Raw genomic sequence first — 20,338 nt, forward strand, 5'->3', positions numbered from 1 at the left:
CTAAGGAAAAGCACCTTTAGTAAATCCGCTTTCTCTGTGAGAGCTTCCCATGTCTGGAATACACTGCCATCAGACACACATAACTGCACCACATATCACACTTTCACAAAATGCTTGAAGACATGGCTAAAGGTCAATCAGATTTGTGAACATGGTCCCTAGCTGTGTGTTGCCGCTTTCCATGTCTGTTGTCTGTAACTTGTGAGGTGTGGAAACACTTTGTTGCTTTTATGAATTTTGTCTTGCTGCTTTTTGTTCTATGTTGCTCTGTCTGTATGCTACGTCTTGCTTGTCCTATGTTGCTATGTCTTGCTTGTTCTATGTTGCTATTGTCTATATTGTAATTGTTTTTAATAACCTGCCCAGGGACTGCGGTTGAAAATTAGCCGGCTGGCTAAAACCGGCACTTTTACTGAAACGTTGATTAATGTGCACTGTCCCTGTAAAAATAAAAATAAACTCAAACTTAAGTCTTCTTGAGTACGACGCTAAAAGCTTGGCACACCTGTATTTGGGAAGTTTATCCCATTCCTCTCTACAGATCCTCACAAGCTCTGCCAGGTTGGATGGGGCACATTGCTGCCGAAGCCACTCCAGCTTTGTCTTGGCTGTGTGCTTAGGTCGTTGTCCTGTTGGAAGGTGAACCTTCGCCCGAGTCTGAGAACCTGTTCCAGAGCGCTCAGGATTTCATCAAGGATCTCTCTGTACTTTGCTCTGTTCATCTTTTCCTCGATCCTGACTAGTCTCGCAGTCCATGCCACTGCAAAACATCCCCACAGCAAGATGCTGTGGGGATGCTTCACGGGAGGGTGGTGCCAGGTTTCTTCCAGACGTGACACTTGCCATTCAGGCCAAAGAGTTCAATCTTGGTTTCATCAGACCAGAGAATCTTGTTTCTCATGGTCTGAGAGTCTTTAGGTGTCTTTTGGAGATGGTTTGTCGTGGAAATATTGTGAAAAAATGTTGGTCAATCATATTTCACAAATATTGGAGCATGTGAGTTCAATAGACTTTTTATTACTCCATAATAAAAGCCGAGCTGCGTCATAAAGACAACTGCCTTCCAGCCTTGGCACACATGTTTTATACATTTGTCCTCCTTACGTCATACTCATAGTAACTCCTCTTAATGGCTCATCACCTCTGGCATTTAGCCACCATTATCATATTGCCTTCATATTAGGACATGCAACCTGTAGAGTCACAGAAATAGTTGAATGCATGTAGGACCAAAGCAACAAACCTTGGTACTCTACAGGAATAACCAATAGATGTTATCCTGCTGACTCCTCTGAAAGGGGAATGTACCCTGTTCCGGAAAAGACCCAAGGGGTGTAACCATAGTTGGCCATAACAGTTACAAGAATAACCACAAATAAGGCAAATAAGGTCACAGTATGAAAACTTAGGACACTAAAGAGGCCTTTCTACTGACTCTGAAAAACACCAAAAGAAAGATGCCCAGGGTCCCTGCTCGTCTGCGTGAACGTGCCTTAGGCATGCTGCAAGGAGGCATGAGGACTGCAGATGTGGCCAGGGCAATAAGTTGCTATGTCCGTACTGTGAGACGCCTAAGATAGCGCTTCAGGGAGACCGGATGGACAGCTGATCGTCCTCGCAGTGGCAGACCACGTGTAACAACACCTGCACAGGATCGGTACATCCGAACATCAAATCTGCGGGACAGGTACAGGATGGCAACAACAACTGCCCAAGTTACACCAGGAACGCACAATCCCTCCAGTGCTCGGACTGTCCACAATAGGCTTAGAGAGGCTGGACTGAGGGCTTGTAGGCCTGTTGTAAGGCAGGTCCTCACCAGACATCACCGGCAACAACATTGCCTATGGGCACAAACCCACCGTCTCTGGACCAGACAGGACTGGCAAAAAGTGCTCTTCACTGACGAGTAATGGTTTTGTCTCACCAGGGGTGATGGTCGAATTCACGTTTATCGTCGAAGGAATGACCGTTACACCAAGGCCTGTACTCTGGAGTGGGATCGATTTGGAAGTGGAGGGTCCGTCATGGTCTGAGGCGGTGTGTCACAGCATCATCGGCATGAGCTTTTTGTCATAGCAGGCAGTCTCAACGCTGTGTGTTACAGGGAAGACATCCTCCTCCCTCGTGGTACCGTTCCTGCAGGCTCATCCTGACATGACCCTCCAGCATGACAATGCCACCAGCCATACTGCTCGTTCTGTGCGTGATTTCTTGCAAGACAGGAATGTCAGTGTTCTGCCATGGCCAGCGAAGAGCCCGGATCTCAATCCCATTAAGCAGGTCTGGGACCTGTTGGATCGGAGGGTGAGGGCTAGGGCCATTCCCCCCCAGAAATGTCTGTGAACTTGCAGGTGCCTTGGTGGAAGAGTGGGGTAACATCTCACAGCAAGAACTGGCAAATCTGGTCCAGTCCATGAGGAGGAGATGCACTGCAGTACTGCAGACTGTTACTTTTGATTTGCCCCCCCCCCCCCCCCCCCTTTGTGCAGGGACACATTCCATTTCTGTTAGTCACATGTCTGTGGAACTTGTTCAGTTTATGTCTCAGTTGTTGAATCTTATGTTCATACAAATATTTACACATGTTAAATTTTCTGAAAATAAACGTAGTTGACAGTGACAGGATGTTTCATTTTTTGCTGAGTGTAGTTTGAGTCATCTTTTCCAACATGCTGAAACTTTAGTCACTTGTTGTGAATTCAGTTTACAAACAACTTTGTTTGCATCATGAATGGTTTGTACAGTGGTGTGTTTTGTGTTGGATGCCAAGTTGCAGCTATCAAACATTGCATCAGGTCTACTCTGTCTACAATTTACATTTTAGTCATTTAGCAGACGCTCTTATCCAGAGCGACTTACAGTAGAGTGCATACATTTTATTACATTTTACATACTGAGACAAGGATATCCCTACCGGCCAAACCCTCCCTAACCCAGACGACGCTATGCCAATTGTGCGTCGCCCCACGGACCTCCCGGTTGCAGCCGGCTGCGACAGAGCCTGGGCGCGAACCCAGAGACTCTGGTGGCGCAGCTAGCACTGCGATGCAGTGCCCTAGACCACTGCGCCACCGGGAGGTCACAGGGGTCTAGCAACCCATAGAATATGATCTGTCTTTGACCTCAATTGATCAGCTTCAATTCCACATAGAGGGGAATTCCTTTGTACGCCTCTTGAAGAATCCATGTGGATAGGTTGAAGATTCTTGATTTTGCTCTCCTTTTGCATCAGTATTGTTCTATCAACTGTCATAAACGCTATGCCAACATGAAAAAAATGATCATGCTCCTCACAGCCGACCTGGAAAACAGCTTTGAGGTGTGGATTCACAGTTGTAGCAATGGTCTGTGAGCCACCCCAGATAAAGTCATCAACGTGACAGGCAAGTACTCCAGTCACATTGCAGTCTTGATCAAGCCAATAGAAGACTGCAGGATCCACTTGTGACATGTTTCCACCTGTACTCAGCATTGTTGCCTTGACTTCGTTGTACCAGTAGAGTGATGCATCTGCCAGGCCATACATACACTTTTTTTTAGTTTCCAGTGTTCCTTCGCTCTTAGCTTCAGGCGGAGGTCAGATGTGAATGTCCCTTGACAGCTCTGTTCCCTGCCAAAATGCAGATTTGACATCCATGGAATGAAGTTTCCATTTTTTTCTGGCAGATCACTGTCATCAGCAATCTGAGTGACTCTGAGGCACCTGTCGGTGAGTCTTTTGGAGTTCTTTAGCAGCCAGCTCTTCTAGCCACTAGATGTGCTTTTGGCACTATTCCAGTTAAAGATTCTTTGAGGGTACACACCTACCTTGTTGAGGCATTTCTTTGACTTCCTCAAACACTCAATTTTTACTCCAATTACTGAGCTCGTCTAGCTTCACTTAGTCAAATGACACGTCCTTTGTTTCAAGTGCATCATCATTTTGAATGTCATTCTGTTTTTCTCGATTTTCCATTGGTTCAATTCTGAGATTATCTACAAGTGACCATTCAGCTGACCCTGTTGTACCAGAAAGTGTAGCTGGTTCAGAGTACTGCAAGTTGTACCAGTCTGGTGTTTTCCTTTGGCTTTTCCTGCTCCTCCAATGAAGGTTTCTGTATGTGGAATACCACTTTCTCTGTCCATGTATTTAAGTTTGTCCAGTTTTCAGACTGGAACAACCATGTTGTCTTAACACATGTGGCTGTTGAATGTTTTCCTAATTTGAACGCTCAACAGTATTACCTGTGGCATGGTTGAAGGTGTCTGCTCCATTTCCTGTGTCAGTTTCAGTGTCCATGTCATTGGATATGACATCTGGTAGGTTTGTGTCTGTTATTTTTTGTCATTTTCATTAGGAGGCTGATTCTCAGCAACAGCCCCTCTATCTTGTTGATCATTTACTTTCCTCAATCATGAGTGATGCCTCACAAATATCACCACACCATCTTGGCCAATGACTACTCCCGGTCCTTTCCACTCTTGACAGTCAACTCGTTTGAAGTACACTTTGTTTCCAGTCTCGTACTTCTCATCGGTGGGTCGAAGCTGTTTACGCAGAGCCCTGCAAATTTTCTCTGAGCACTGCTTCAGTGAACGCTTTTCTTGCTGCATGTAGTGCTGCACACACTGGTCCCTTCTATTGCTGGTGGCTTGTCAACCAGTACAGAGGGAAGATTAGGGTTCTGCCCTAACACTAGTTGATATGGGCTGTAACCATGAACATTGTGCATTGAGTTTTTGGCCATCAAAGCCCAATCTAGGGCTGTTTTCCAGACACATCCATTGTCTTGCTTCACTTTCAGCATGATCTCTGTGAGTATTTGATTCTCTGCAGAAGTCCATTGCTCCATGGACTGTATGCAGCAGTTGTCTTTACTTCCATGTTGAATTTCTCTGCCATTTCTCTTATTTCATTATTATTGAACTCTCCTCCATTGTCACTACAATTTCTGAGTCGGGCCATGCACACTTATCCAGGAATGAATGAAGTGCTTGACGATTTCACTGGGTTTCTTTGTATTCACAGTGCTTCTAGCACTGAAGTGTATGAAGTGGTTGATTATGTGAAGGTACCACACACTTGGTCCTAGCTCATGTAGATCTACAGCCACTGTTTCATTGTACTTGGAAGCCAGTGGCAAACCAACAGCTGGTCTGGGCTTAGGTTTTCTGTATTTCTGACATGTCTCACAACTGTTAACCATCTGCTGTAGAATGGAAATACTCTCATCATTATTCCTAGAACTAATTTCTGAAGTCTGTCAACTGTAGCATGTCCAAACTGTTTGAAGTTTTAACAATACTTTGTTTTTCCTTTTGTGTTCATGTTCTCTGTGACTGTCAGAATCTCCATGTGCTCTGAATCTAATTTTAACATGGACTATGTGTGATGTCTTTGTCTAAAATGTTTACACAATAGTGGCCTGAGGTAGTAAGTTCAAGGGTCACTGGTTGTTTAAACATCACTGCCTTGTCATTTTTTATGTCTAGTACAGCCCACGCCTTCTTGAGGGAAGCTTTGCTTAATAGTATGGGGATATCCGTAGGGACCACCTCTGTTTCAATGTGACACTTAGTCTGACCAATTTTTGCTGGTATCTTAACTCTCTTGGTAGAATGGATGATTCTCCCATCTCCAAATTTGAAAGCTCTGTTGCTTGGTGTATCAATCATATTTAGTTCACTGACATAGCTGTCAAGCCATTGTGCACCAAACACTGTGCGTTTACATGCAGTATATATCACAGCAGATCCTAAGGATTCAACTATAAAGATCTCAGTATCAGAAGCAGATTCGTTTGAAAACAGCTAATATGACCACAGTTAATGTGCCGTAAGGCAATGGGTTTTGTGTTTTGAGGGATTTTAGGGTGATTGTAACTAACCCTTTGAAACTGTCTTCATCTATCTTCATCCACCAGGGGAACACAGAGAGAGTGGTATGGAAAGGACAAGATAACGACAGGAGTAGTGACATCAGCACAGCGTCCAGAGATGATAGTCTGAAAACAGCAGTCAGGTCAGTCTGAGAGCATGTGTGTGTGTGTGTGTGTGACCTTGAACCCTACAATGGTCATGAGAATAATGACTTTCTATATAATGTCATTAATGAAACTGAAATGAATGATGCATTTAATCAATCATCAACAGCTCAATCAGCCAGAACATCAGTCAGGCAGACAAGCTGACGCCGAGTTTGCAGAATGGTCAGAGAGCACCACCCACCATGGCCGTTCCCCAGCCCCCCAACAAGAAACAAAATACAGAGGTCTTACTAGACTGCACCAAACCCAGCCAGCAGGCGCCCTCTCGGGACAGGAGGTATGTGCAGTGGCGGAACTAGAATTTTATACATGGGGTGGCCAAGGCTACTTCAGGGGGTCCATAGTCCATGACAGAAAATGAGTGTGTAACCCTAACCTGGCATCTAAGGAGCATGAATGAATCCTACTCACTTACTCACTCACTCTCTCACACACACACACACACACTGTACTCACATACTGGAGAGACTTGGGTCACTCTGTTTTCATGAATATATAATCTGGGTCTAAGTGTTGCACATCCAAAATATTTTCAGAAAATAAAGCTCAAGCACCAAGGAGATAAGATAGCGTTTGTGTGTTACATAAATTGCATAGTTTATTTACAAAAATGTACACAATGCAATTTGACATACCAGGTATCAAGCAGAAACAGACTTGAAAAATAAAAATAATTTTGCTGCCAATCAATATTACACTCTTACAGTATAGTGTATTTGTGTATATATGTGTGTGTGTGTATGTATATATTTATGTATGTATATGTGTGTGTGTATATATGTGTGTGTGTATATGTGTGTGTGTTAACTAATATCAAAGAAAAGTTTTGGAATTGGCCTAATCAAGACCAAATTAAATCTGTGTGACATGATACCCTTTGGATTTATCATTTAGAATGTCAGTGTACTAGCTAGCACACAGTGCAGGTTTTAATCATGACCAGAGGGACCGCCTAAGTGCCCAATTATCCTAGTTAGATTTAAAAACAGCATAATTCTGCAGTTCTGGTGAGAACTGTTTCACAAACTCATCCATGTTGAGGGAGCATGCCCTCCTTGCCTCAGAATTCTCAGTGTTGAGTCGGCTTAACCTGTCATCAACCATTGTTGTCCTAAGGTGGGTTTTAATCAGTTTTAAAGCTGAGAAGCTTCTCTCGCAAGAAGCACCGCTAACTGGTGTAACAACAGAAATCTTACAAAGTCGAAATAACTCATGGAAGACCTCTTTGTTGTGTTTCTAGAAACGTATAATAAAGTCGAGGAGAGTAGACGGTCTGTCCCTTCCGCTTTTCTCTCTTATCAAGAAGCCGCTTGCTTTGAGGTCCTCTAAATCTGACTCAAAGGTCTGAGCAAAGGCAAACAGAGGCTCCTCATTCAAGAATGTTGTAGTCTTTGTGTTGAGAGACTGGACCCCTTGCATTTTCGCAATTCTTCTGTGCAGCTCAGCTGTGAGTCTGTCAAGCACCTGATAAAAGATAGCTCTTTGGAAGCTCTCACCATCACTTTGGTCACTATTTTTCTATCCTACAGTGCTCATCAATGAGTCGGGAAATCTTAAGCTTGTTTTTAGGCTGTCTTTGATACACTGTTTATCCATTTATTTTGCAGTGCTCTGCAAACTCTTCAATCTCTTTCCATAGTTCTCCAAAGTAACCCTCATTTCTGTAGTCCTGTAATGTGTCTGTAAGGGCACCTACTAGATGTCAGAGAGACATTTGGCATCACCGAGCACTTTACAAAAGGTAACCAAAAGCCCTATGAAATGTAAATCTATCTGAGTAAGAAGGCCCCTTGCCTCCACTGATCTATCACCACTATTTTTAAGTGTGATATTCTGTAGCACTCTCAGAACTGCTGGAAGCCTGTCCCTCAGATTGCGGCATGCCATGTATCTGCATGCCCACCTTACATCCGTAAGTCTCTGTAGTTACCTGGACTGCTGCTGTGGATACAGCTCTTTCTGAACTGCAAGCCACTTGAGATGAACGTATGAGTCAGATACAAAGTTATAATGCTTCTGCAGGAGAGCAAAACAGTTAACTGCCTCAGGCACTGATTTTACAGCATTGAAAAGAACCAAATTCAAACAATGTGCATTACAGTGCACATAAAATGCAAATCTTGCACTGTTTTTAATCCGTGCAGACACACCAGAATGCTTTCCGCTCATGACGGATGCACCGTCATAGCCTTGCCACACAAGATTATCTATGTTTTTCAAGGCAATTGCCAGATCATACTTTTTCTGAGACCTGCTGCATCTAAGCTTTCAGCTGATGGAAAGTGTAAAAAGCTTTCGTGGATGGCCCCGTTGTAATAGTACATCACAACTAAAGATTTGTTATTTTTTCTTTATATCTTTGGTTTCATCTACAATTACACTAAAAACTTCACTTTCTTTTACTTCTCTTATTATTTCACTTTTTACCATCTCAGCCCTCAAGAACTTCCTTCTGGATTTGGTGGCTTGTGTACTTATAGCATTGCCACATGCATTCATCCTTTTCTCTATGAGAGGGTCATGCTTTGCTATTTCTTCTAATATTGTCAAAACATTACCCTTGTGAGAGTCATCAGACTCTCAATGACATCTGCGCTATATTTTGAGTGGCAGTTAATAGGAGCACATCTGCAATTGTTTTAATGTAAGTACAGTTTTCCTCCACTTTTCCAGTCCTCATTTATGACGTCTAACATTGATGAGTTGCTGCAAATAGCCCTTTTATGATGATTCCAAGCATACATTGCATTGATATGATGCTCTGCCTTCGAATGGAGCTTAAACCCAGAATCTTTAAACAGTGCCTTTTTCCAGTTTCAAAAAAACCTGACTGATGTGAAGGCAGATTCGGGTGTATTGGGCAGAGAAAACACCTACAGGCGAAACAAGTCGAATCTTGACTTACAGAATATTCAAGCCACGAATTGTCCTTATACCAGGAGCTGTTGAAAGCCCTTTTCCTAGTACCATGCTGAGTTCTGGGAAATGTTTTCAAACGGCTGTACAGGAACCATTCTCTGGATCTTGACATGTCTGAAGTACACGTTAAATAAAGTCTCTAAAAATGTATAATTAAGGGATCCACAAGGTTAGATGCTAACAGCTGCTAACTAAAATGTGTAGTTTAAAGTATAGGCCAGGCCTAACATTGGGTCCTTTTGGAACAGAAGTCTCTCCCTTTTGTTTTCATGTTTAATTGACCCTATGCAAAAATAAGACAGTCTATGGTTATATCTAAGCATCCAATTTCCCACATTTTAGTCCAATCTCAATTACAAATCCCCTTTATCATAACTGTATCTTAAAATCAACTACCAGCCTAAGTTACTACCGTAATTTCCGGACTATAAGCCGCTACTTTTTTCCCACGCTATGAACCTCGCGGTTTATACAATGACGCGGCTAATTTATGTTTTTTTTTTGTTGTTTTTTCACAAGATTCATGCCGCCAAAAAACTGAGCACCGTCACATAATGTGACGTAAATCGAGCGCGCTCAAACTTGCCATCATTCTGATTACGGTAGTCATTTTGTCACCCTCATCATGGCAAAGACACGGAGAAATGCATATGATGCAGCTTTCAAGTTGAAGGCGATCGATCTGGCTGTTGGAAAAGGAAATAGAGCTGCTGCACGGGAGCTTGGCCTTAATGAGTCGATGATAAGACGTTGGAACTGTGCAGATCCGACTGAAAGCCATAACAATCGCCACCGCAATGAAGTTTGACTTTCTTGGTAGGCTACTGTTTACTGCTATTTATTTTTAATTTTTGTTACAAGCCATGTTTCGTTAAAGCCTATTTATTTTTGTTACAAGCTGTGTTTCGTTTAAAAGCCTATTTATTTTTGTTACAAGCCGTGTTTCGTTTAAAAGCCTATTTATTTTTGTTACAAGCCGTGTTTCGTTTAAAGGCTGTGTAAAGTTCATGTACCGGTAGGCACTTGCGGCTTATAGACGTGCGGTTTATTTATGTACAAAATACATATTTGTAAAAAAATCAATGGGTACGGCTTATATTCAGGTGCGCTTAATAGGCCAGCAATTACGGTAGTTAGATCATGGCTAGGACTACTCTGCGGTAAGTAACTTAGCTATCTATAATTTCTTACACCTTTACGATAGCAAACAGGCTATCTGCAAATCTTTTGAGTAACGTTAACAGATTGATAATTGTTCGTTTTGAGTTCAAGTACGAAAATCTAAGTTAACTGATTTCAAATTGCTGAATGTTAACTTGCTCAACACTGACAGCTGTAGCCTACTAGTTACCCCACATTAGCTAAACATTCGTATGTCTGCACTGTATATGAGTGTATTACTAGCACATATGTAAACATAATGTTAGGCTAAATTGGGAACCGATCTCTCTTATCTGATTAGCTGTCTGTTAACGTTAGACCTTTGGCTCCATTGACTTACACAGCAACTCAACTTTCGTAAAAGTTGATTAGGAAATCTAAACCCGATGCTAAACTTTAAAACTTACTTCAAATATGATGCTTTCGTCAATCGCGAAAAGAGCTTGTGGAGCTGTGGAAATATTATCTCTTCTGTATGTTCTTCTTATTCTTCTGTATCTCGCCACCAACGTTAATATTCTCTCATCCTCGATTTGAAAAATGTGCCCCCGAACGTCAACATAAAATGCTTCTTTCAACAAGAGGTGAAATGAGATGTCAATCAGCATCAAACTGCCAGTAGCGAATAAAATTTTGGGGTGGCAAATCAGATGTCAGGGATGTCCAGTGCTACCCGGGACACCCCTTTGGCTCTGCATATGTGTGGGTGAGAAGAGATTAGGGGTGAGGGGAACGATGTGTGGGTGTGAGTTTGTTCTATCATTCACAAGCCAATATTCACTATGTTATGCAGGGGGCCTTCTCTTTTTGTTATTAATGCTTCACCACATCTTCCATCACGGACATGCCTTTTACTCAGATGGCCCGTAGGTGGCCCCATGTTGCCTCACTGTCAAGATGAGGCTTTATAGAGAAATGACAACAGAGGTGTTATATTTAGGAATTTACAAAAAAGTCCCCTGATTTTATAGTTCAACCAATTAAAACAGATTCTTATTTGTGGTTCAAGAGAGTAAGAACACGTATTGGTAAACCTACTGCTTATAGTAGGAATTTGTCAAATGCTGCTGTATTGCACACTGTATGGTCCACGTAATTGGTAACAACGTATTTTCACCTATAGGACCTTAAATATTGTTTGTTCGCCTCATATAGTTTTGATTGGTCCAATTCATACTAAAGGTTTCAATCATGTCCATGTTGCTAGGCAGGCTTTCATGTTGCTTTTCATCTTCAGGTGTGGCTCCATTGAATCCATGGGGCGCAGTCCATCAAACTCACCCACCACATGCACATCCGACATGCCTCAATCTCCAAACAGGTACAGCCATCAGAGGGCGCCAAACTCAGCTCCTTGAGGCCACTCACTGCTGCTTTTGTCATCTGTTATATTGAGAAGGATATTGAACTTGCTGAAAGTACAAGGTTTGATCTGTGCTTCTCTGTGAAAAGTATCATGTCAGCTCTGTAGAAGACATTGCTGATATCTCTAACTGGTCTGAGTCCATATCTCACACTACTGTATTAAATGTTTAGATCAATATACTGTACTAGATGTGAATCTGAGGAATCTAAAAGCATCAATCCCTGAGTTTTTCATTCACTATCACTGGACCATATATCTACTGGACCATACTTCATTTGGCACTGCGGTCATTCAGTTTGTGCTGCTCAGTGGTCAGTCTAGTAACCTGAACTGGGTTCTCCCCTGCAGGTCGGTGAGCGGTAAGAAGCTGTGCTCCAGTTGCGGTCACCCTTTGGGAAAAGGGGCGGCCATGATTATTGAGACCCTCAGCCTTTACTTCCACATCCAGTGCTTTAAGGTCAGTCTCACTCAGGCAGACTGTGTTAGGTCAGAACCCTTTCACCACACCACCACAGTTAGTAGCAGGCTGCATTAGGTCAGAACCCTTTCACCACACCACCACAGTTAGTAGCAGGCTGCATTAGGTCAGAACCCTTTCACCACACCACCACAGTTAGTAGCAGGCTGCATTAGGTCAGAACCCTTTCACCACACCACCACAGTTAGTAGCAGGCTGCATTAGGTCAGAACCCTTTCACCACACCACCACAGTTAGTAGCAGGCTGCATTAGGTCAGAACCCTTTCACCACACCACCACAGTTAGTAGCAGGCTGTGATAGGTCAGAACCCTTTCACCACAACACCACAGTTAGTAGCAGGCTGTGATAGGTCAGAACCCTTTCACCACACCACCACAGTTAGTAGCAGGCTGTGATAGGTCAGAACCCTTTCACCACACCACCACAGTTAGTAGCAGGCTGCGATAGGTCAGAACCCTTTCACCACAACACCACAGTTAGTAGCAGGCTGTGATAGGTCAGAACCCTTTCACCACACCACCACAGTTAGTAGCAGGCTGTGATAGGTCAGAACCCTTTCACCACACCACCACAGTTAGTAGCAGGCTGTGATAGGTCAGAACCCTTTCACCACAACACCACAGTTAGTAGCAGGCTGCGTTAGGTCAGAACCCTTTCACCACACCACCACAGTTAGTAGCTGGCTGCGTTACGGTCAGAACCCTTTCACCACACCACCACAGTTAGTAGCAGGCTGCGTCAGGTCAGAACCCTTTCACCACACCACCACAGTTAGTAGCTGGCTGCGTTACGGTCAGAACCCTTTCACCACACCACCACAGTTAGTAGCTGGCTGCGTTACGGTCAGAACCCTTTCACCACACCACCACAGTTAGTAGCAGGCTGCGTTAGGTCAGAACCCTTTCACCACACCACCACAGTTAGTAGCTGGCTGCGTTACGGTCAGAACCCTTTCACCACACCACCACAGTTAGTAGCAGGCTGCGTTAGGTCAGAACCCTTTCACCACACCACCACAGTTAGTAGCTGGCTGCGTTACGGTCAGAACCCTTTCACCACACCACCACAGTTAGTAGCAGGCTGCGATAGGTCAGAACCCTTTCACCACAACACCACAGTTAGTAGCAGGCTGCGTTAGGTCAGAACCCTTTCACCACACCACCACAGTTAGTAGCTGGCTGCGTTACGGTCAGAACCCTTTCACCACACCACCACAGTTAGTAGCAGGCTGCGTCAGGTCAGAACCCTTTCACCACACCACCACAGTTAGTAACTGGCTGCGATAGGTCAGAACCCTTTCACCACAGTTAGTAGCAGGCTGCGTTAGGTCAGAACCCTTTCACCACACCACCACAGTTAGTAGCAGGCTGTGTTAGGTCAGAACCCTTTCACCACAACACCACAGTTAGTAGCAGGCTGCGTTAGGTCAGAACCCTTTCACCACACCACCACAGTTAGTAGCTGGCTGCGTTACGGTCAGAACCCTTTCACCACACCACCACAGTTAGTAGCAGGCTGCGATAGGTCAGAACCCTTTCACCACAACACCACAGTTAGTAGCAGGCTGCGTTAGGTCAGAACCCTTTCACCACACCACCACAGTTAGTAGCTGGCTGCGTTACGGTCAGAACCCTTTCACCACACCACCACAGTTAGTAGCAGGCTGCGATAGGTCAGAACCCTTTCACCCACACCACCACAGTTAGTAGCAGGCTGCGTTAGGTCAGAACCCTTTCACCACACCACCACAGTTAGTAACTGGCTGCGATAGGTCAGAACCCTTTCACCACAGTTAGTAGCAGGCTGCGTTAGGTCAGAACCCTTTCACCACAACACCACACCCATCCACAGTTATTAACCACAGGACTGTAACTACTGTAATTGATGGTGAATTCCAATCCAAGCCCTAGACCCAACCTCCAAGAAACTCCTTGTTGATATTTAAAGGTCGGTGGCACCTTATTTGGGGAGGACAGGCTTGTGGTAATGACTGGAGCGGAATAAGTGGAATGGTATCAAAAACATGGTTTCCTTGTGTCCATTCCAGCCATTATTATGAGCCGTCCTCCCCTCAGCAGCCTCCACTGGTATAAGGTGTAAGTAACCTAACGTAGCATGGGTTAAAGAAACACCTGAAACTAGATCCCCTACGTACTGGTCTTGACAAGAAGAAAAAACTATAGGGAGGTTGTCTTCCGCACTGTTCAACCAATCCAGTAAATGTGGAGGAGGAGTTAAGATGGAGTGTCGCCTTGTTAATTTCCAAAAGCGGATGTCGCGTCACAGACTCTCTTTCCATTTCCCCTGAAAACCAGAACATCCGGTGGTTGGGGACTCGGAGGCTAAGGTGTAAGCAATATGGCAGATGTCCCACCCAACCAATCAGAAGGCAAGGTGACGGAATTACCATATTGCTTAAACCTTTCCAATCCTCTGATTAACACACTCACCAATGTCAGATCAGTGATTACTACAAGGAAGGAAGGAAAGAATTATGCATTTTCAAAGTATTCAAACAAAGCATATGTCTTACACTATGTGTACAAAAGTATGTGGACACGCCTTCGAATTAGTGGATTTGGCTACTTCAGCCGCAACCGTTGCTGACAGGTATCAATTCGAGCACACAGCCATGCAATCTCGATAGACAAACATTGGCAGTTAAATGGCCTTACTGAAGAGCTCAGTGACTTTCAGTGTGCCCCGTCAGAGGATGGCACCTTTCCAACAAGTCAGTTCGTCAAATTTCTGCTAGAGCTCCCCTGGTTAACTGTAAATGCGAAGTGGAAATATTTAGGAGCAAAAACGGCTCAGCCACGAGGTGGTAGGCCACACAAGCTCACAGAACGGGACCGTTGAGTGCTGAAGCGCATAGCGTGTAAAAAATCTTCTGTCCTCGGTTGCAACACTCACTACCGAGTTACAAACTGCCCCTGGAACAACGTCAGCACAAGAACTGTTCGTCGGGAGCTCCATGAAATGGGTTTCCATGGCCGAGCAGCCGCCCACAAGCCTCAGTTCACCATGCACCATGCCAAGCGTCGGCTGGAGTGGTGTAAAGCTCGCTGCCATTGGACTGCGGAGCCCTTTCCTGTTTCAGCATGACAATGCCCCCGTGCACAAAGCGAGGTCCATACATAAACGGTTTGTCAAGATCAGTGTGGAAGAACTTGACTGGCATGCACAGAATCCTGACCTCAACCCCATCGAATACCTTTGGGATGAATTGGAATGACCATAATTTTGGAATGAGATGTTCTAAGAGCAGGTGTCCACATACTTTTGGTCATGTAGTGTACTTTTCTTCCTCCTTCCTTTCCCTTATCTCTCTCCTCTCTCACTCTTCCCCCTGCAGTGTGGGGTCTGTAAGGGACAGCTGGGTGACACCACCACGGGGACAGACGTGAGGATCCGGAACGGCCTCCTCAACTGCCACCAGTGCTACATCCGCTCCCGTTGTGAGTCACACAAAATCACATCCGCGCATGCACACACACGTATACACATTTGCATTCTCTCTCTCACTCACTCTCACACACACCTATACATTTGTCTCCCTCGCTTTCACATGATAAATAGCTACATCACACACTGATTAGTTCATTGCCCTTTTCACAGTTTTAATTTAATGGATATAAGAGTATTGTGTACCCAATTGCCTCAAGAAATACATGTATTTTTCCTTAATCCCATAAAATATGATAATCAACTATTAGAGAATTTACGGTTGTCCTTATTGTATTGTTGCTCTATTTTCAGCAGCCGGCCAGCCAACCACATTGTGACAACGTTGGGTCAATGGAAAGCACACAGAGAAATTGTCTCCCTTCTTCCTGCTTCTCCATATAATCAACATGTGTGGAATGTGTCTTGTCTGTCAATGCCTATGTGGGGATTTTCGCAATGTCTGCAATTCACATCCTATCGGGTTTATTGAAATGGTCCAAATAATGCCTGACATTGGAAAGTTGTGTGTGCATAGAATATTAGTCCGACTGATCATAGTCGGCCTATTGATTCTATTGGCTCTGTATGATCACAGCTCAGAGGTTCTCACTTCCTCGTTTCCATATGCACCCACAAGCCCTCGAGGATGGTGGACATTTTGAATCTGAGCTCTGATACTGTAAATATGGTGTATACAGTATAACAGCCTCCATCACTTCAAAACAGTATAGGAAACTCATGAAAACACTAATGCAATGAAATCCAACCAACAAATTTGACACTTAGACAAAATATTTGTTTGTAAAGTATACCCTTTATTTGAATTGAATTATTCTCTGGTATCCAGGTTGTTAGATAGGCCTTATTAGTCTTTAGTTTGTAACTTAAGCTTCTAATTTGGTTGCTAGAGAAGGTTGTCATGATTTAAAATGAAAGTTTCAAGTAATAGAAGTGTATTCCATTTTGCCGACTTGAGATCTGTAGGAGTTTTTTCTCGATGGTCAACTAAAGGCTTAGAAAAGCCTGCTTTGTTCCTCCCGATTTTCACTTAAACCACAATTAACCCAAACTCTGGTTTTAAATTCTGAAAGTTAAATCATTTAGCTGCCTATCTTCTTTCCAGGCAACTCCAACACTGTCTTATCTTTTATTTCTTCCCTATTGCTTTAGTAGCCTACTGGATAATAAATAAATAAAATACTGTGCTGTCACTAGGCTATAGGCCTACATTACAGTAACTTCGCACGTCGGCCTGACAACCTTTTCTCTCTTTCTTTGCTCAAAACAGATGTCCGCTCACAAAGTTAGATGTACTTGATTTTAGAGCAATAACGCGAACTGATGCATGTAAACTGATTGTGGAGGTAAACAACCGTCATTATGGGTTCATGCTACTGTACTAAACCATTCCGTTAACTCTTAACTGGTTCTCTTTAGGAATTTCACGCTTGGAATGTCATGAAACGTGCCTTAGGTAAACAGGTGATTGCACACTCAAGGGAAGGGAACCCAAAGATGGTGTCCACTTAAAGGAAAGCTCCACCCAAAAACTATCTTTTGGTATTTATTTCATTAGTCCATTGCTGATATAGTCTCAACTTGATTGTTGACAAGCAAAACATTATCAAGATATCACTTAAAATACAGAAATCAGCCATATTCATCATATAGGGATGATTTCTGTATTTTGTATGTTACATGTCTTTAAAAACTTATTTGCTAACAAGCAAAACATTTTGAGACTATATCAACAATAGACTACTGAAACAAATGCCAAATTATCGTTTTTGGATGGAGTTTTCCTTTAAGTGTGATTGGGTAGGATGGGAGGTTTTTGTCAAATGCAGGAGAAACTGCACGAGAGCTTAAAATCACCCCACCAATTTGTTTTGTTGATATTCCCCTTTATTTTTTACTCATGTCACAGTCTACCAAACCTTGTTTTCTCATGATTTCATGATTTGCAGTGAGTCTTTCCAGTTTCAAAACGGAATCTAAAATATATCTAGGATATATGGTTGACATATTTAATAGCAGCCTTTCCCAACAAAAAATAGGATGACCATTGATTTTTTTTAAATTGTGTATCCGAATGTTTTGACATTATTATAATGACTCTATATAGGCCTCTCTATGCCCTGTTGACAGTGATGACGATTTTGGTAATTGCTCAGCAATCGAAACCCATTTTCAACAACAAAAATATAAATTAAGCATACTTGTAGCGTTGTGAAATTATGGCTAAAATGTTCTTACCAGCAGGTGCATTTGATTAACATTTGGCTGCTAAAGACTAGGGCCAGCAGTTCGAACGTCAATTGTGAAATTATAGGCTACTATGGAGCAATTTCAGTGCCAACAGAAATTGTATTTGAATTTCATAATTTCGAATTTGTATTAGGATTTTGAATTTGATTGTAATACTTTTGAATTTGTAATCGTTGAATTCAACTTTAGCTAAGTGGGCTAACACAGTCTTGTGACATGTAGGAGACCTTGTTCAAACCCACTCAGTCACAAGAGCAAGATTTAATAGGGAGTGGAAAGGCTATCCTTAGAAGGGCTATGACTGGACTATTCAACTATATTCTTATGGGGGCCAAAATGCGTTTTTTTGTGACACTCTTCTAACTTCGCTTGTTGTCATCATAGAAGGGAACAGAAGCCTCCAGAGAGTCTTAGCTTTCAGGAATGGGGTCATAATAGCTCATAGCCAAGACGGTTCAAATGTTAGAGCTAAATTCATAGGAAAAAAATAAATTCAACATGCCACATTGGCTTCAGAAACTGCATGAATTTTATGTTTACCAGAGTGAGCATTTGATTATCTGTTCTCCTCTACCTTCCTGGTTGGCAAAGTACCAGGATGTTGTCTCAGGTTTTGAATCTGAATTTAGAGAGCTGAAGCTGAATATATGAAACTTTGATTAACTTGAAATTATGGTTTGTAAACTTGATTCACAGAAAATGAATGCAATACTTACCATAAGTTCAATTTATGAATTCAGTGATTCAATTCATGCATTACAAATAAAATGTCTGTTGGCACTGAAATCGCTCCATTGGTCCAGTGGTGGATATAATGTATGTTCAAATGCTATCTTGAAATAAATCCATAGCCTACTCTGTCAGACATATGATCCATTCTCAACTTGTAGCTTACAACTTTCCCTGTCTCGTCTGGGTTTATTTTTCTGATATAGTCCTACCATATTTTTAGGCTTCAGATCTGATTGTCTTTTTACTTTTACTTAAGAAATTAATACATCTCAGCTGATACTCTGCAGGGGGGCATCTTTGTGTCAGAAATATCGATACCTGTCTTAGCTGGATGAATAGTTTGGGAATGATACTTTACGTCTAAGTTCTGTATTTATTGTAATATTCACCTGAACATTACCCGAAGAAAGATAAATGTGATGTTCAAATGCATTGGCTTTATAGCATACTGTATGTTTATAAATAAAATGTAACAAATGAATGAATGAGCTTGTCCGTGTCTTTCTGTAGTTATAAGATAATGAAATAATGTGGGGCACCTGCATGTAGTCAACTCAGCTCAATTCGGCCCTATGCCTTTTTGCTGCGACGAGGATGAGGGCAACACGGTCAGTATTTTTCTGGATTTAGCCAGCTAAAGGCAGACAGAGAATGGGAAAGGCTAACCACGACTGTTTCGAAGTTGAAGCCTATTTTGTATTACTGCTGAACAGTCAGACCTTTGTGAAAGTAACGCCTATCCCAAAGCCTGCGTTCTGTCGCAAGCCGCTATCCATGGTGCTGAAGTAAATTCCCAGTCCTTGGAATGGGCCACGGCCACCAAAAAGGTGTGTCTCAGTGTAGGTGAATTGTATAATAGAGTTACATAGTAATACATAATAGAAACCATGACAATAGCTTTTAAACAATGTGATACTTTTGTGAGAACCAAATCTGACATGGATTGGGGAATCAGAAAAGAATAGTAATTTGTGCGAATTTGGTTAACCTTTGTACATCTAATGCATGCAGAATAGTAGCCTAGCCTGTTTGTACCTTTTTGTCTAAAGATCAACAAAGAAAAACATGACAAAGCAACTTTGATTATTTTTATCAACAACCATTTCAATGGTACACCTGGAAAACTATGTGCACATGTAGAAATATTTCCTTAAATATAAGCATTCATTACCTACATATAAATAACTTTCAAATCCTGGTCAAAACGTGTTACATTATGCTCACAAAATGGGGGGAAATTATTATAAAATCGGACAAAAAGACATGCAAATAATAGTGAAATAACACTGTTTGCATACATTCCCCTTTTTTTACCCAAAATAAATTCGACAGTGGTAATTTTGTAAAACGTCAAAAAGACTTCGTGATTCTAAATGGACTGGGGAGTGTGGCTTAAGGTCAAATATAGGATAGATACAATAATACATATTAACACTATACAATTTGAGCCACAAAAACACAGCTGTAGAAAGACTCACAATACAATTACATATTCCTGTCAGCAGTGAACTTTTGTACTTTGTGCCTTTTTTGAGGAAATAAGGGTGTTCATTTGATGTCAACAACTGAAAGAAACGAAATTCTTCACGAGCCCTGAAACAGTGGTGTATAGGCTACTTACACTTAGTAAGTTGCATCAGGAAAAAACAAAATAGTCTGTCTCGTTCGATAATAAACAGAGACATTCCATATATCGAAGATCTTCAGTCAAATCAGAATGTTGGCTACCTAAACAAAACAAGCAGTTGTACAGTGTCTGACATTTTGATGACATCTGGTCGTATGATGGGACACTGCTTTTGACTCATAGCAGTTTGTGGTTACTTGAACCAGACAGCTATAAGTGCAGAATGACCACAATACTGGACGATAACCGGGAAGGACTGAGACAAAAAAATCAAAGTAGTCATCTTCATCTTTTTACAACTGCGGTTAT

The 20,338-nt window shown here is 42.4% G+C and overlaps 1 protein-coding gene across 1 annotated transcript in view; it reads left to right on the top strand.

Moving 5' to 3' along the window:
* Positions 1 to 18,883, top strand: part of LOC120048021 (LIM and calponin homology domains-containing protein 1-like) — a 165,183-nt gene extending 146,300 nt beyond the window's left edge. The window contains exons 20-25 of the mRNA XM_038993691.1: positions 5,907 to 6,004; positions 6,136 to 6,306; positions 11,347 to 11,430; positions 11,824 to 11,932; positions 15,311 to 15,413; positions 15,715 to 18,883. Coding sequence (XP_038849619.1) covers positions 5,907 to 6,004; positions 6,136 to 6,306; positions 11,347 to 11,430; positions 11,824 to 11,932; positions 15,311 to 15,413; positions 15,715 to 15,740 — 591 coding nt within the window. The 3' untranslated portion in view covers positions 15,741 to 18,883. The remainder of the gene's footprint in view (positions 1 to 5,906; positions 6,005 to 6,135; positions 6,307 to 11,346; positions 11,431 to 11,823; positions 11,933 to 15,310; positions 15,414 to 15,714) is intronic.
* The last annotated feature ends 1,455 nt before the right edge of the window (positions 18,884 to 20,338 follow it).

This window comes from Salvelinus namaycush, chromosome 5, assembly GCF_016432855.1.
Source record: "Salvelinus namaycush isolate Seneca chromosome 5, SaNama_1.0, whole genome shotgun sequence".
Taxonomy (NCBI): Eukaryota; Metazoa; Chordata; class Actinopteri; order Salmoniformes; family Salmonidae; genus Salvelinus; species Salvelinus namaycush.